This window comes from Lepidochelys kempii, chromosome 2 (genome assembly GCF_965140285.1).
Source record: "Lepidochelys kempii isolate rLepKem1 chromosome 2, rLepKem1.hap1, whole genome shotgun sequence".
Classification (NCBI taxonomy): Eukaryota; Metazoa; Chordata; order Testudines; family Cheloniidae; genus Lepidochelys; species Lepidochelys kempii.
In genome coordinates this window covers 272297933-272313923 of record NC_136381.1, presented here as the reverse complement: position 1 = coordinate 272313923, position 15991 = coordinate 272297933, and the positions used below count along the sequence as shown (strand labels likewise).

Here is a 15991-nt window from a genome sequence, read left to right as displayed (position 1 = left end):
GTTATTAATTAACCCAGAGCAAGTAATTAATTCCTGGGGGAGCAAACAGCTGTGCATATCTCTCTATCAGTGTTATAGAGGGCGAACAATTTATGAACTTACCCTGTATAAGCTTTATACAGAACAAGGGGTTTGCTAAGATATGGGATGTAGACCTGAGGTTGAAAAGGATTCTAAAGGGAGCGGGAAAGAATCCCCTAATTATCCTTCATGTGGGAACAAATGATACGGCTAGATTCTCACTGGAAAGTATTAAGGGAGACTGTGCTAGGCTGGGGAAGATGCTTAAGGAAATTGAGGCTCAGGTGATCTTTAGTGGGATTCTGCCTGTTCCTAGAGAAGGGCAACAAAGGTGTGACGAGATTATGACTATCAACAGATGGCTTAGGCAGTGGTGCTATAAGGAGGGCTTTGGGATCTATGGCCACTGGGAGGCATTCAGGGACAGAGGTCAGTTCTCTCGGGATGGACTTCATCTGAGTAGGGAGGGAAATAGACTTCGAGGATGGAGGCTGGCACAACTGATTAAGAGAGCTTTAAACTAGGAATTTGGGGGAGATGGTTGGGAGATGTCCAGGTAATCTCCACGCCGGATTTTAGCATTGAGAGGAAAGAAAATGAAGTAAGAGTGGATACAGCCGTGGGTAGGAGGAAGGGCAGTGTAGACACAAGTCTAATAGGTTCTACGGGCTGTAGAATGACCTGCCTAATCGGGTACAGAATGTGAGTGAGGCCAAACAGCAAAAATGAAGATGTTTGTACACGAATGCGAGGAGCCGGGTAACAAAATGGAGGAACTAGAGCGACTGGTGCAGGAAGTGAAACCAGCTATTCTCGGGAGAACAGGAACAGGGTGGAAGAGTCGTCACGACTGGGCTACGGGTATTGAGGGGTCTGTGCTGTCTAGGAAAGACCGAAATAAAGGTCAAGGTGGTGGAGTAGCATTGTGTATCAAGGATGAGATAGAACGTAAAGAAATAAGAAGCGATGAAATGGATATGACTGAGTCCGTCTGGGCAAAAATTAAATTGGGGAAGAAAACTATTAGAGCCTCCCCTGGGATAGTGCTTGGGGTGGGCTAGAGACCGCCGGGATCTAATTTGGATATGGATAGAGCCCTTTTTAATGTTTTTAATAAAGTAAATACTAATGGAAACTGTGTGATCATGGGAGACTTTAACTTCCCAGATATAGACTGGAGGACGAGTGCTAGTAATAATAATAGATTTTCCTAGATGCGATAGCTGATGGATTCCTTCAGCAAGTAGTTGCTGAACCGACTAGAGGGGATGCCATTTTAGATTTGGTTTTGGTGAGTAGTGAGGACCTCACAGAAGAAATGGTTGTAGGGGATAATCTTGGCTCAAGTGATCATGAGCTAATTCAGTTCAAACCTAATGGAAGGATTAATGAAAATAAATCTGCAGCTAGGGTTTTTGATTTCAAAAGGGCTGACTTTCAAAAATTAAGGAAATTAGTTAGGGAAGTGGATTGTACTGAAGAATTTATGGATCTAAAGGTAGAGGAGGCCTGGGATTATTTTAAATCAAAGCTGCAGAAGCTATCGGAAGCCTGCATCCCAAGTAAGGGGGAAAAAATCATAGGCAGGAGTTGTAGACCAAGCTGGATGAGCAAGCATCTCAGAGAGGTGATTAAGAAAAAGCAGAAGGCATATAGGGAGTGGAAGAAGGGAGGGATCAGCAAGGAAAGCTACCTTATTGAGGTCAGAACATGTCTCATAAAGTGAGACAGGCTAAAAGTCAAGTAGAGTTGGACCTTGCAAAGGGAATTAAAACCAATAGTAAAAGGTTCTATAGTCATATAAATAAGAAGAAAACAAAGAAAGAAGAAGTGGGACCGCTAAACACTGAGGATGGAGTGGAGGTCAAGGATAATCTAGGCATGGCCCAATATCTAAAGAAATACTTTGCCTCAGTCTTTAATAAGACTAAAGAGGATCTTAGGGATAATGGTAGCATGACAAATGGGAATGAGGATATGGAGGTAGACATCACCATATTTGAGGTAGAAGCAAAACTCAAACAGCTTAATGGTACTAAATCGGGGGGCCCAGATAATCTTCATCCAAGAATATTAAAGGAATTGGCACAAGAAATTGCAAGCCCATTAGCAAGAATTTTTAATGAATCTGTAAACTCAGGGGTTGTACCGTATGATTAGAGAATTGCTAACATAGTTCCTATTTTCAAGAAAGGGAAAAAAAGTGATCCGGGTAATTATAGGCCTGTTAGTTTGACATCTGTAGTATGCAAGGTCTTGGAAAAAATTTTGAAGGAGAAGGTAGTTAAGGACATTGAAGTCAGTGGTAAATGGGACAAAATACAACATGGTTTTACAAAAGGTAGATCGTGCCAAACCAACCTGATCTCCTTCTTTGAGAAAGTAACAGATTTTTTAGACAAAGGAAATGCAGTGGATCTAATTTACCTAGATTTTAGTAAGGCATTTGATACCGTGCCACATGGGGAATTATTAGTTAAATTGGATAAGATGGGGATCAATAGGAAAATTGAAAGGTGGATAAGGAATTGGTTAAAGGGGAGACTACAACGGGTCCTACTGAAAGGTGAACTGTCAGGCTGGAGGGAAGTTCCCAGTGGAGTTCCTCAAGGATCGGTTTTGGGACCAATCTTATTTAATCTTTTTATTACTGACCTTGGCACAAAAAGTGGGAGTGTGCTAATAAAGTTTGCGGATGATACCAAGCTGGGAGATATTGCCAATTTAGAGAAGGACAGGGATACCTTACAGGAGGATCTGGATGACCTTGTAAACTGGAGTAATAGTAATAGGATGAAATTTAATAGTGAGAAGTGTAAAGTCATGCATTTAGGGATTAATAACAAGAATTTTAGTTATAAGCTAGGGACGCATCAATTAGAAGTAACGGAGGAGGAAAAGGACCTTGGAGTATTGATTGATCATAGGATGACTATGAGCCGCTAATGTGATATGGCTGTGAAAAAAGCTAATGCGGTCTCGGGATGCATCAGGAGAGGTATTTCCAGTAGGGATAAGGAAGTTTTAGTACCGTTATACAAGGCACTGGTGAGACCTCACCTGGAATACTGTGTGCAGTTCTGGTCTCCCATGTTTAAGAAGGATGAATTCAAACTGGAACAGGTACAGAGAAGGACTACTAGGATGATCTGAGGAATGGAAAACTTGTCTTATGAAAGGAGACTCAGGGAGCTTGGCTTGTTTAGCATAACTAAAAGAAGGTTGAGGGGAGATATGATTGCTCTCTATAAATATATCAGAGGGATAAATACCAGAGAGGGAGAGGAATTATTTAAGCTCAGTACCAATGTGGACACAAGAACAAATGGATATAAACTGGCCACTAGGAAATTTAGACTAGAAATTAGACGAAGGTTTTTAACCATCAGAGGAGTGAAGTTTTGGAATAGCCTTCCAAGGGAAGCAGTGGGGGCAAAAGATCTATCTGGCTTTAAGATTAAACTCGATAAGTTTATGGAGGAGATGATATGATGGGATAACATGGTTTTTGTAATTAAATATTCATGGTGAATAGGCCCAATGGCCTGTGATGGGCTATTAGATGGGGTGAGATCCGAGTTACTACAGAAAATTCTTTCCTGGGTATCTGGCTGATGAATCTTGCCCATATGCTCAGGGTTTAGCTGATCGCCATATTTGGGGTTGGGAAGGAATTTTCCTCCAGGGCAGATTGGAAGAGGCCCTGGAGGTTTTTCGCCTTCCTCTGTAGCATGGGGCACGGGTCACTTGCTGGAGGATTCTCTGCTCCTTGAAGTCTTTAAACCATGATTTGAGGACTTCAATAGCACAGATATAGGTGTGAGATTTTTTTTTTTTTGTAGGAGTGATGGGTGAGATTCTGTGGCTTGCCTTGTGCAGGAGGTCAGACTAGATGATCATAATGGTCCCTTTGGACCTACATATCTATGAGTCTATGAACCCCATTGGGAACGGGGTATCTGTGTGTTGGAGACAGCAGCACTTCTTTAGCTGTTTTCAGTTAAACCTGCAGCTTTTGGGGGATGTGGTTCGGACCTGGGCCTGGGTTTGTAGCAGGCTACTGTGTCTGGCCCAACAAGGCGGGGTACTGAAGTCCCAAGCTGCCAGGGAAAATGGGCTCGGAGGCAGTCCCAACCCACCAGGTGGCAGTCCCAAGGGGATCTCTGTGACTCAACCCGTCACACCTTCTTCTTAGCCCTTTGTTCTCCAGCTGGTCACACCCACTGGCTTCCTAAGGGAGTGGGCCATCTATGGTTGTTAGTTGTTAGGTGCCAAATGTCTGGGCAATTGGAGTGGCCGTTATCTTTTCGGACTCTCCATGGGCTAGCTCAGCCATTAGCGGTGATCTTCAAAAGTCATGGAAAATGGGAGAGATTCCAGAGGACTGGAAAAACGGCAAATATAGTGCCAAGCTATAAAAAGGGAAATAAGGACAACCCGGAGAATTATAGGTCAGTCATCTTAACTTCAGTACCCGGAAACATAATGGAGCAAATAATTAAGCAAGTAATTTGCAGACACGGGGTTCCCTCCCTTGCTTCCCAGGTTTGGGGGGCAGCTCCAGGGGCACATTTGGATGTGGGAGGGGCAGGAGTGGGGTACATCCTGTTGCTCACAGGAGGAGAGGAGAGAGAAGATTTGCACTGAGCTGTTGGGCTCTTTGCTCCCCTTTGCCCAGCAAGACCAGCGAGGGGAGAGGAGAGCAGGGCTGAGTGGTGTGAGGAGGCTAGAGCTTCTTGCATCATAGCAACTCCATTACTCATAACACTGTGCTGGTGGCAACAGCCGGTTTGTGAAGGCCGCATCAGGAGCAGTGGCATAGCCAGGGTGGGACACTTGGGTGGGTGGGCCCTGACTACAGATGTGTGGGCAATGACAGGGGATGTGGGGGCTGGAGGAATTGGGACTGCTTCCCCGCACCCTCTCCAGCTAGCCTTGGGGGCGATGGACATGCTGGCCAAGGGCCCTCTGCAGCCTAGGTGCACACCCAGGGAGCAGGGACAGGGCGCGGAGGCTTGCCCCATTCTGCCCACCCACCCAGTGCTCCAGCTGGGGAGCGGTGTCGGGGCATGAGGGCTTGCCTGCCCGCAAGCCCCCATGCGCAGGCTGGAGTACCGAGCGAGCGGAGCGGGGTGAGCCCTTGACCCCGCTCCCCGGCTGGAGCGCCCGACAGTGGAGCGGGACAAGTGCCTGGGCCGGAGCAGAGCTGGGGCTGCAGGGATGGGCCTGGATGCTAAGTGCGTGGGCTGTGGCCCACCCGTGGCTACACCTCTGGCCAGGAGAGGGAGCTCCTAGTGCGGGGGCTGGGTGTGAGGGCTGGGGTGGAGGGGCCGTGAGGCCAGGGGCTGATGGAACTAATGGGGAGGCTCTTGTGCTCTCCCCCCAGGCTGACATGGAGGTGCCCATCCCCAAGTACTTTGTGAACCAGAGAGCCAAGGCCCTGAAGGAGCGTCAGCAGGTGCTGTCTGAGATCCTGGCCCGGGTGGAGCCTGGCATGCCCTGTGGGGTGAGTGCCTGCCCTCCGGCTGCCCCTTTCTCTGCCGAGGAGACTCCCACCAGTCACCTGAAGTACGAGGGGCTGGAGGTGCAGGGCTGGGCTAGGCCCCAGTGGATGGGTGGGGTGTCGGGAGGGGCAGGGAGAGTTCAGCAGAGTGCCGGACAGTCCCAGGTAAGAGAGGTGGGGTCTGCACCAGGATGGGCCTGGGTCAGGAGAGAGGGGTGGGGCCGTACCAGGGCCGGTGGTGGGTGCAGGGCAGAAGGGGGAATGAGGACGGTCTAGGGCCTGTGGAGGGAGATGCAGGAGTGGGGGCAGGGCTGTATCGGAGCCCATGGGAGAGTGCAGGGCAGAAAGGAGGGTGGGTCTGTATCAGGCCAGCGGGGGGAGGGGGAAGAGGGGAGGATGTTCTGCAAAGGAGGGTGGCTGGAGGTTTGTGAAGCCGGGTGTGCTCCCAGAGCGGAGCAGGGCAGGAAGTGGGGGCTCTATCAGGGCCTGTTAGGGATATAGAGCTGTACCAGGGACCATGGCCTCCTGTTACTGGTGTTTCCCATGTATGAGGTGTCTGAGACTGGCCCTGGATGGGTTTGATAGGGAATTGTGGGCAAGCCTGGAGAGAGTGCAGCAGGCCCCCCTTGGCTGTTCTCCCTGGTGCCCTGGCTGGGGCGTGCTATGGGGTGTGCGGGCTCTGTTCTCCCTGGGGCTGGGGCTGGCCATGGGGCATGCGGGCTTTGTTCTCCCTGGCACTCTCGCTGGGGCTGGTGCCTGTGGCTGGGGCTGGCATGGGCTGGATCAGGGCACAGATTCACTGACCCTCATTGTGCCCTGCTTCCGCAGCCATCCCGGCCTGCCATGCTGCGGGACGAGGCCGTGCAGCTGGTGCAGATGGCAGAGCGGATGCGCCAGGGCCGCCTGCGTTCCAAGTTCATGTGGGAGATCCGGCGGGACGAGGAGCGAGAGAGGAGGGCCCAGGAGAGTGGGGCCAAGGAGCTTGACCGTGAGCAGGCCGCCATCTGCATCCAAAAGGTAAGGATATGTCCGGCCCAGAGTGTAGGGTTGCCAGGCATCCATTTTCTGACCAGAACGCCTGGTCATAAATGGACCCTGGTGGTTCTGGTCGGCACTGCTGATCGGGCTGTTAAAGTCCGGTCAGCAGTGCAGTGGGGGCTCGGGGCTAAGGCAGGCTTCCTGCCTGCCCTAGCTCCGTGTGGCTCCTGGAAGCAGCCGTTAGGTCCTTCCGCCCCCTAAGCACTGCCCCAGCCCTGAGTTCTGGCTCCACAGCTCCCATTGGCCGGGAGCTGCGACCAATGAGAGCTGCAGGGGTGGCGCCTGCAGGCACAAGGGCAGTGTGCAGAGCCTCCCTGGCCGCCCATGCACCTAGGGGCTGCAGGGAGCTGGTGGCCACTTCCTGGGAGCTGTAGTAAGTGCTGTTGGGACCCTGGACCCCAAACTCCCTCCTGCACCCCAACCCCCTGCCCCAGCCCAATCCCCTTCCGCACCCAAACTTCCTCCCGCACCCTGCACCCTCCTGCACCCCAACCCTCTGCCTCAGCCTGGAGCCCCCTCCTGCAACCCAAACTCCTCATCCCCGGTCCCACCCCAGAGCCCACACACTCAGCCAGAGCCTCACCCCCCCCAACCCCATGTCCCAGCCCGGAGCCCTCTCCCGCGCCCTGAACACCTCATCCCTGGCCCCACCCCAGATCCTGCACCCCCAACTAGAGCCCTCACTCTTCTGCACCCCAACCCTCTGCCTCAGCCTGGTGGAAGTAAGTGAGTGAGGGGGAAATGGAGCGAGCATGGGTGGGGCCTTAGAGAAGGGGTGTGGCCTCGGGGCAGGGGTGTTTAGTTATGTGCAATGAGAAAGTTGGCAACCCTACCAGAGCGTGGGGGCGGAGGGCACAGGATACCCAGCAAACAGGCGGCTGCTGGGTGCCTGGGGAGCCAGAAATCAGATCTGAGCTGTGCTCCCCACTGCCTGGTTATTCCCATTTCTCCCTTCTGGGCTCCAGCCACACTCCCTGCTTTCAAGACAGCGGCACTGCTATGGGTACCCGCATGGCCCCACAGTATGCCAACATTTTTATGGCTGATTTAGAACAACGCTTCCTCAGCTCTCGTCCCCTAACGCCCCAACTCTACTTGCGCTATATTGATGACATCTTCATCATCTGGACCCATGGAAAAGAAGCCCTTGAGGAATTCCACCAGGATTTCAACAATTTCCATCCCACCATCAACCTCCGCCTGGACCAGTCCACACAAGAGATCCACTTCCTGGACTCTACAGTGCTAATAAGCGACGATCACATAAACACCACCCTATACCGGAAACCTACTGACTGCTATTCCTACCTACATGCCTCCAGCTTTCACCCAGACCACACCACACGATCCATTGTCTACAGCCAAGCTCTGTGATACAACCGCATTTGCTCCAACCCCTCAGACAGAGACAAACACTTACAGGATCTCTATCAAGCGTTCTTACAACTATAATATCCACCTGTGGAAGTGAAGAAACAAATTGACAGAGCCCGAAGAGTACCCAGAAATTACCTGCTACAGGACAGGCCCAACAAAGAAAGTAACAGAACACCACTAGTCGTCACCTTCAGCCCCCAACTAAAACCTCTCCAGCGTATTATCAAGGATCTACAACCTATCCTAAAGGACAATCCCTCACTCTCACAGATCTTTGGAGACAGGCCAGTCCTTGCCTACAGACAGCCCCCCAACCTGAAGCAAATACTCGCCAGCAACCACACACCACACAACAGAACCACTAACCCAGGAACCTATCCTTGCAACAAACCCTTTGCCAACTGTGTCCACATATCTATTCAGGGGACACCATCATAGGGCCTAATCACATCGGCTACACTATCAGAGGCTCGTTCACCTGCACATCTACCAATGTGATATATGCCATCATAGAATCATAGAATCATAGAATATCAGGGTTGGAAGGGACCCCAGAAGGTCATCTAGTCCAACCCCCTGCTCAAAGCAGGACCAATTCCCAGTTAAATCATCCCAGCCAGGGCTTTGTCAAGCCTGACCTTAAAAACCTCTAAGGAAGGAGATTCTACCACCTCCCTAGGTAACGCATTCCAGTGTTTCACCACCCTCTTAGTGAAAAAGTTTTTCCTAATATCCAATCTAAACCTCCCCCACTGCAACTTGAGACCATTACTCCTCGTTCTGTCATCTGCTACCATTGAGAACAGTCTAGACCATCCTCTTTGGAACCCCCTTTCAGGTAGTTGAAAGCAGCTATCAAATCCCCCCTCATTCTTCTCTTCTGCAGGCTAAACAATCCCAGCTCCCTCAGCCTCTCCTCATAACTCATGTGTTCCAGTCCCCTAATCATTTTTGTTGCCCTTCGCTGGACTCTCTCCAATTTATCCACATCCTTCTTGAAGTGGGGGGCCCAAAACTGGACACAGTACTCCAGATGAGGCCTCACCAATGTCGAATAGAGGGGAACGATCACGTCCCTCGATCTGCTCACTATGCCCCTACTTATACATCTCAAAATGCCATTGGCCTTCTTGGCAACAAGGGCACACTGCTGACTCATATCCAGCTTCTCGTCCACTGTCACCCCTAGGTCCTTTTCCGCAGAACTGCTGCCTAGCCATTCGGTCCCTCGTCTGTAGCGGTGCATGGGATTCTTCCATCCTAAGTGCAGGACCCTGCACTTATCCTTATTGAACCTCATCAGATTTCTTTTCGCCCAATCCTCCAATTTGTCTAGGTCCTTCTGTATCCTATCCCTCCCCTCCAGCGTATCTACCACTCCTCCCAGTTTAGTATCATCTGCAAATTTGCTGAGAGTGCAATCCTGACATGGAGCCATTGATCACTACCCGTTGAGCCCGACAATCATGTGCCAGCAATGCCCCTCTGCCATGTACATTGGCCAAACCGGACAGAATAAATGGACACAAATCAGACGTCAAGAATTATAACATTCAAAAACCAGTTGAACACTTCAACCTCCCTGGACACTCAATTACAGACCTAAAAGTCACAATTATGCCACAAAAAAACTTCAGAAACAGACTTCAACGAGAAACAGCAGAACTGGAATTAATCTGCAGACTGGACACCATTAAATTAGGCTCGAATAAAGACTTGGAGTGGAGGAGTCATTAGACTAGCTAAAAACTATTTCCCCTTGCTAATTTCCCCCCTACTGTTACTCACACCTTCTTGTCAACTGTTTGAAATGGGCCATCCTCATTATCACTACAAAAGTTTTTTTTCTCCTGCTGATAACAGCCCACCTAAATCGATTACTCTCATTAGAGTTTGTATGGTAACCCCCATTTTTTCATGTTCTCTCTCTATCTATCTACTGTATTTTCCACTACATGCATCTGATGAAGTGGGTGTGACGCAGCAGGGAGGGGGGAGTGTTGACCTGGGAATGTGGCAGGGGAGTTTCAATGGGAGATCTGAGAGCCTGTAACCTGAGCCAGGAGTGGGAGGGGGAGGTGACACTTCTGCCCAGGAATGTGAACAGAGGCTGCAGGAGGGAGCCTGCTGGGGGGGTTTAGTTTCAGTTTGGGGCTGGGTGGTGGAACGCAGGGAACTCGAGGGCTGGGGTCTAAGCTCCCTGCTCCCCCAGAAGGACGTGATTGAGGGGTCCTGGTTGTACCCACAAGCTCTGTTTGAGACCGTGTTCCTGTGGTCCAATAAACCTTCTGTTTTACTGGCTGGCTGAGAGTCTCAGTGGATCCCAGGAAGAGGGGTGCAGGGCCTGGACTCCCCCACACTCCGTGACAGTGGGCTTCAGCCCACGAAAGCTTATGCTCAAATACATTTGTTAGTCTCTATGGTACCACAAGTACTCCTCGTTCTTTCTGCTGATACAGACTAACACGGCTACCACTCTGGCTCCCTGCTTTCAGTCCCAGGGCTGAGAACATGCCCCGTGGGGGAAATCTCTCATGGCTGCAGTTTTGCCTCTGCCCTGGAGGTGGCACTCTTGGACTGCCTGAGAACACATTCTGGAGAGTTGCCGATCCTGCTTAGAGCACTGTATTGCAGACTTCTGGGTCCCATGGCAGATTGGGGCCCCATCCTCCATGCCCTGGCTCTCCCAGCAGTCACAGCTTGGCTCCTGGGCCTTGTTGGTTGCCTCTCCTTGAGCTGCTTGCAGGCAGCCTGAGGGCTGGATCCCATCAGGGTGCAGCTGTCCCCAACAACACAGCCCATGGGTGTGCCCTGCTCTGGCATGCAGTCCTGTGCTGAGCTGGGTGGGGTGGTCATGCTGCACAGCATTCTAGGCCAGTGGTGCCCTGGCCAGGCCGCTGGGTGTGGGGTTCACTCTGCAAAGTGGGGAGTGCGGGGGCCTTGGTGTCCTGGGAGCATCAGTGCTGGGGGCTTTGTGTGTTTGAGTCCCAAGTCCCTGCCTCATGCCCATTGTTCCAGGGGTCAGGAGGCACGAGCAGCCAGTTCAGGCTGCGTGGGGAGCTTGCCACAGTGAACCCAGGTGCCAGTTCGAGTGGGACCAGCACACACCAGGAGCAGGGCTAAGAGCGGGGAAAGGCACTACTTCTTCCTCTCCTCCCCCCTCACTGCCCAGAGGTGTAGCTACCCCACCTGCCCATCATCACCCTGTGCTCACAGCAACCACCGCAGCCTGTGCTTGCTGTGGAAAGCGGGAGTTACAGGCCAGCTGCCCAGAGTCACCAAGCTGCCAATTCTTCCCAGATCGTCTGAATCAAGTCTAAAACAGCTGTTCACCTGGTTACTTCTTCCACTTTAAGAAACAAAAGGTTGTCCCCAGTGTGTTCCAAGAACTTACTGGAAATTCTGCATTTTGCTGTATTACTTTTCCAACAGGTAGTTTAAGTCCCCCATTACTACCAGGTTTTTGGTTTGGGATATTTCTGTTATTTGTTCTAGAAATGCCTCCTCTACCTCCTCGTACAGATTTGCTGTTCTATAGTAGACCCCTACCATGACATCGCCCCTGTTTCCCTCCTCCCTCCCCTTTTTATCTTCACCCAGCAACTTTCAGCTGGTCTGCCTTTTGCCTCCTTCTGGACCTCAGAACAAGTGTATATATTCTTGATATATAATGCACACCACTTCCCTTTTTTTTCCTGCCTGCCATTCCTGAACAAGCGATATCCCTCTATACCAATATTCCAATTATGAGATTTATCCCACCAAGTCTCTATCATGCCAATTAAGTCATAATTTAGCTTGTGTACTAATACTTCCAGTTCTTCCTCTTTATTCCCCGTAGTCCTTGCATGTGCATATAAACATCTAAAATATCGAGCTGTCTCCTTCACTGATTTCCTTCTTGTTCTCCTATGATCCTATTCTAATTTTCCATGCCCCCCCACCAACATATACCCTCTGTTAAGGTTGCCTTTTTCTATTTTTACCTATGGGCTTTTGCCACCTACCCCCTTTGAAACTAGTTTAAAGCCCTCCTCACTAGGTTGGCAAAGAAAAGCTTGGAAAAAGACAAAGAGATACAGAGGCAACTCATGGACATGATCCTGAGCCAGATTGCCCTCCTGCAAAACATGCTCCCACTAGGCCAGCAGGCCCTGCAGGCCCATAATTTGGGATCCAGTCATGTTCATAGAATCATAGAATATCGGGGTTGGAACGGACCTCAGGAGGTAATCTCGTCCAACCCCCTGCTCAAAGCAGGACCAATCCCCAACTAAATCATCCCAGCCAGGGCTTTGTCAAGCCTGACCTTAAAAACCTCTAAGAATGGAGATTCCACCACCTCCCTAGGGAACCCATTCCAGTGCTTCACCACCCTCCTAGTGAAATAGTGTTTCCTAATATCTAACCTAGACCTCCCGCACTGCAACTTGAGTCCATTGCTTCTTGTTCTGTCATCTGTCACCACTGAGACCTGCTAAGCTCCATCCTCTTTGGAACCCCCCTTCAGGTAATTGAAGGCTGCTATCAAATCCCCCCTCACTCTTCTCTTCTGCCGACTAAACAATCCCAGTTCCCTCAGCCTCTCCTTGTAAATCATGTGCCCCAGCCCCCTAATCATTTTTGTTGCCCTCTGCTGGACTCTCCCATTTGTCCACATCCCTTCTGTAGTGGGGGGACCAAAACTGGACGCAACACTCCAGGTGTGGCCACACCCGTGCCAAATAGAGGGGAATAATCACTTCCCTCGGTCTTCTGGCAATGCTCCTACTAATGCAGCCCAATATGCCATTAGCCTTCTTGGCAACACGGACACACTGCTGACTCATATCCAGCTTCTTGTCCACTGTAATCCCCAGGTCCTTTTCGGCAGAACTGCTGCTTAGCCAGTCGGTCCCCAGCCTGTAGCAGTGCATGGGATTCCTCTGTTCTAAGTGCAGAACTCTGCACTTGTCCTGGTTGAACCCCATCAGATTTCTTTTGGGCCAATCCTCCAATTTGTCTTGGTCACTCTGGACCCTATCCCTACCCTCCAGCATATCTACCTCTCCCCCGATTTTAGTGTCATCCGTGAACTTGCTGAGGGTACAATTTAATCCCCTCATCCAGATAATTAATAAAGATGTTGAACAAAACTGGCCCAAGGACTGACTCCTGGGGCACTCCGCTTGATACCAGCTGCCAGCTAGACATTGAGCCGTTGATCACTACCTGTTGAGCCTGACAATCTAGCCAGCTTTCTATCCACCTTGTAGTCCATTCATCCAGCCCATACTTCTTTAACTTGCTGGCAAGAATGCTGTGGGAGACCTTGTCAAAAGCTTTGCTAAAGTCAAGGCATAGCACATCCACTGCTTTCCCCATATCCACAGAGCCAGTTATCTCAAATTCAAATGTTCTTGAGCCCCTAGATAATTCTGGCTATTGTGACCAGCAACAACTACTAACCTCTGTATCTCTGCAACACGGTTTCCAGCGACTCCCATTCACCTCTCAGATCCAACCTCTGGGCACTAAGAACACTTGCATCTGGGAGTCCAGCTGTATTGAGCCTTGCGACATGCGAGCTCCCTTGTCACCCAGGCCAGGAAACTGCCCCAAAATAATTCCTAGAGCAGATCAGTTAGAAAAACATCCAATCTTGATTTAAAAATGTATCTGTAATGGAGGATCCACTATGACCCTTGGTAAATTGTTCCAATGGTTAATTATCCTTACTGTCAAAAATGTACACCTTATTTCCAGTCTGAATTTGTCTAGCTCCAACGTTCAGCCATTGACTCGTATTAGACCAGTGGTTCTCAAACTTCTGTACTGGTGACCCCTTTCACATGGCAAGCCTCTGAGTGTGACACCCCCCTCCATAAATTAAAAACACTTTAAAATATATTTAACACCATTATAAATGCTGGAGAGAAAGCAGGGTTTGGGGTGGAGGCTGACTGCTTGTGTTCCCCCCTGTATTAACCTCATGACCCCCGAGGGGTCCTGACCCCCAGTTTGAGAACCCCTGTGTTAGACCTTTCTCTGCTAGATTGAACAGCCCATTACTAAATATTTGTTCTCCATGTAGATAGTTATAAACTCTAGTCAAGTCACTCCTTAGTCTTCCCTTTGTTAAACTAAATAGATTGAGCTCTGTGAGGCTGTCACTAGAGATACGAGTGGAATGGACAGTGTGTTTTCAGCATATGATGAGATTATATAATCTGTTTTTTCTCCAAATACAGAACAGAACATGGGCGGTGGGTGGACACCCCCTTTGGTGAGGCTATCCTCCCCAGCCCCACCCCTTCTGCATAAGACGTCATCCCCCGTGGCTGGAGCCCTGAGCCCTCCCTGCCCCACTTCCCACTGCTGGAGAATCCCCAGCCAGAGAATGGGAAAGGTGGAGTGCCTCCCCCAGCCATGCAGTGGGAAAACACTGAGCTTTTTATATGTGCCATGCAGGTTCCGGGACTACTCAGCTTCCCGGGTTCATCAGTAATCTCTGTTTCAGAGTAGCAGCTGTGTTAGTCTGTAATCACAAAAAGAAAAGGAGTACTTGTGGCACCTTAGAGACTAACCAATTTATTTGAGCATAAGCTTTCGTGAGCTACAGCTCACTCCATCGGATGCACAGGGAATGCTTTTCTTTTTAGTAATCTCTGTGGAGTCCAGGTTGATACTGATGCACGTGGGAAGCTGAATAGCAGATACCCCCTCCTCAGCTGTTTCAGAACATGCCTGGTGCATAATAATAAGTAAAAACCCTCAATCCGGGGTCCCGTGGCACTGGCTATGCCAGGGATGGCTTAGCCTTCTCTGGCCTATTATACCTGTTGCCTATGGAAGAGAAATATTTATTGAACTCTTCTGCCTTTTCTGCATTATCATAGATTGCTCTACCGTTTCCATCTAGTAATAGACCAATACCATTGTTGGGGTTCTCCTTGTTTCCTTATATATTTTAAAAACTCCTTCTTTCTGCCCTTAACTCTTCCAGCCATAGCGTTCTCTTTGTGTCCCTTTGCTTCCCTTATCAATTTTCTACAATTCCTAACTTTTTATTTATATTTACTATCAAATTCCCCTCTCTTCCATTTGTTAGATTTTATTTTTTTACAGCTGCTTTCACTTCCCTTCTAAATCAGGTAGGTTTTTTTAAACCAGCATGGCCTTCTTCCTCAATTGTGGGATTGTGGCTTTTTGGGCATGTACTAAACTGTTGTTACATGATTCCCAAATTAAAATTCACATTTTTCTGATTAAATTCTTCCTCACAGTTGATTTAGAATTATAGAATATCAGGATTGGAAGAGACCTCAGGAGGTCATCTAGTCCAACCCCCTGCTCATAGCAGGACCAACCCCAACTAAATCATCCCAGCCAGGGCTTTGTCAAGCTGGGCCTTAAAAACCTCTAAGGAAGGAGATTCCACCACCTCCCTAGGGAACCCATTCCAGTGCTTCACCACCCTCCTAGTGAAATAGTTTTTCCTAATATCCAACCTAGACATCCTGCACTGCAACTTGAGACCATTGCTCCTTTTCTGGTCATCTGCCAACACTGAGAATAGCCGAGCTCCATCCTCTTTGGACCCCCCCTTCAGTAATTCATGGCTACTATCAAATCCCCCCTCACTCTTCTCTTCTGCAGACTAAATAAGCCCAGTTCCCTCAGCCTCTCCTCATAAATCATGTGCTCCAGCCCCCTAATAATTTTTGTTGCCCTCTGCTGGATTATCCCCAATTTGTCCACATCCCTTCTGTAGTGGGGGCCCCAAAACTGGACGCAATACTGCAGATGTGGACTCACCCATACCGAACAGGGGAATAATCACTTCTCTCGATCTGCAGGCAATGCTCCTACGAATGCAGCCCAATATGCCATTAGGCTTCTTGGCAACAAGGGCGCACTGCTGACTCTCATCCAACTTCTCGTCCACTGTCACCCCCAGGTCCTTTTTGGCAGAACTGCTGCAGATCCGCTCGGTCCCCAGCCCATAGCAGCTTTGTGAAACTGGCCCAATTAAAGCACCAACTCTATAGGGTACTGATCTGGACTTTATTC

General features: G+C 49.7%; 1 protein-coding gene across 1 annotated transcript in view; it reads left to right on the top strand.

The window, feature by feature from the left end:
• The window catches only part of DRC11L (dynein regulatory complex subunit 11 like), an 82899-nt gene that overhangs the window by 21517 nt on the left and 45391 nt on the right, over nt 1-15991 (top strand). Inside the window, exons 3-4 of the mRNA XM_073329700.1 lie at nt 5408-5527; nt 6353-6541. Of these exons, the coding sequence (XP_073185801.1) occupies nt 5408-5527; nt 6353-6541 (309 nt within the window). The remainder of the gene's footprint in view (nt 1-5407; nt 5528-6352; nt 6542-15991) is intronic.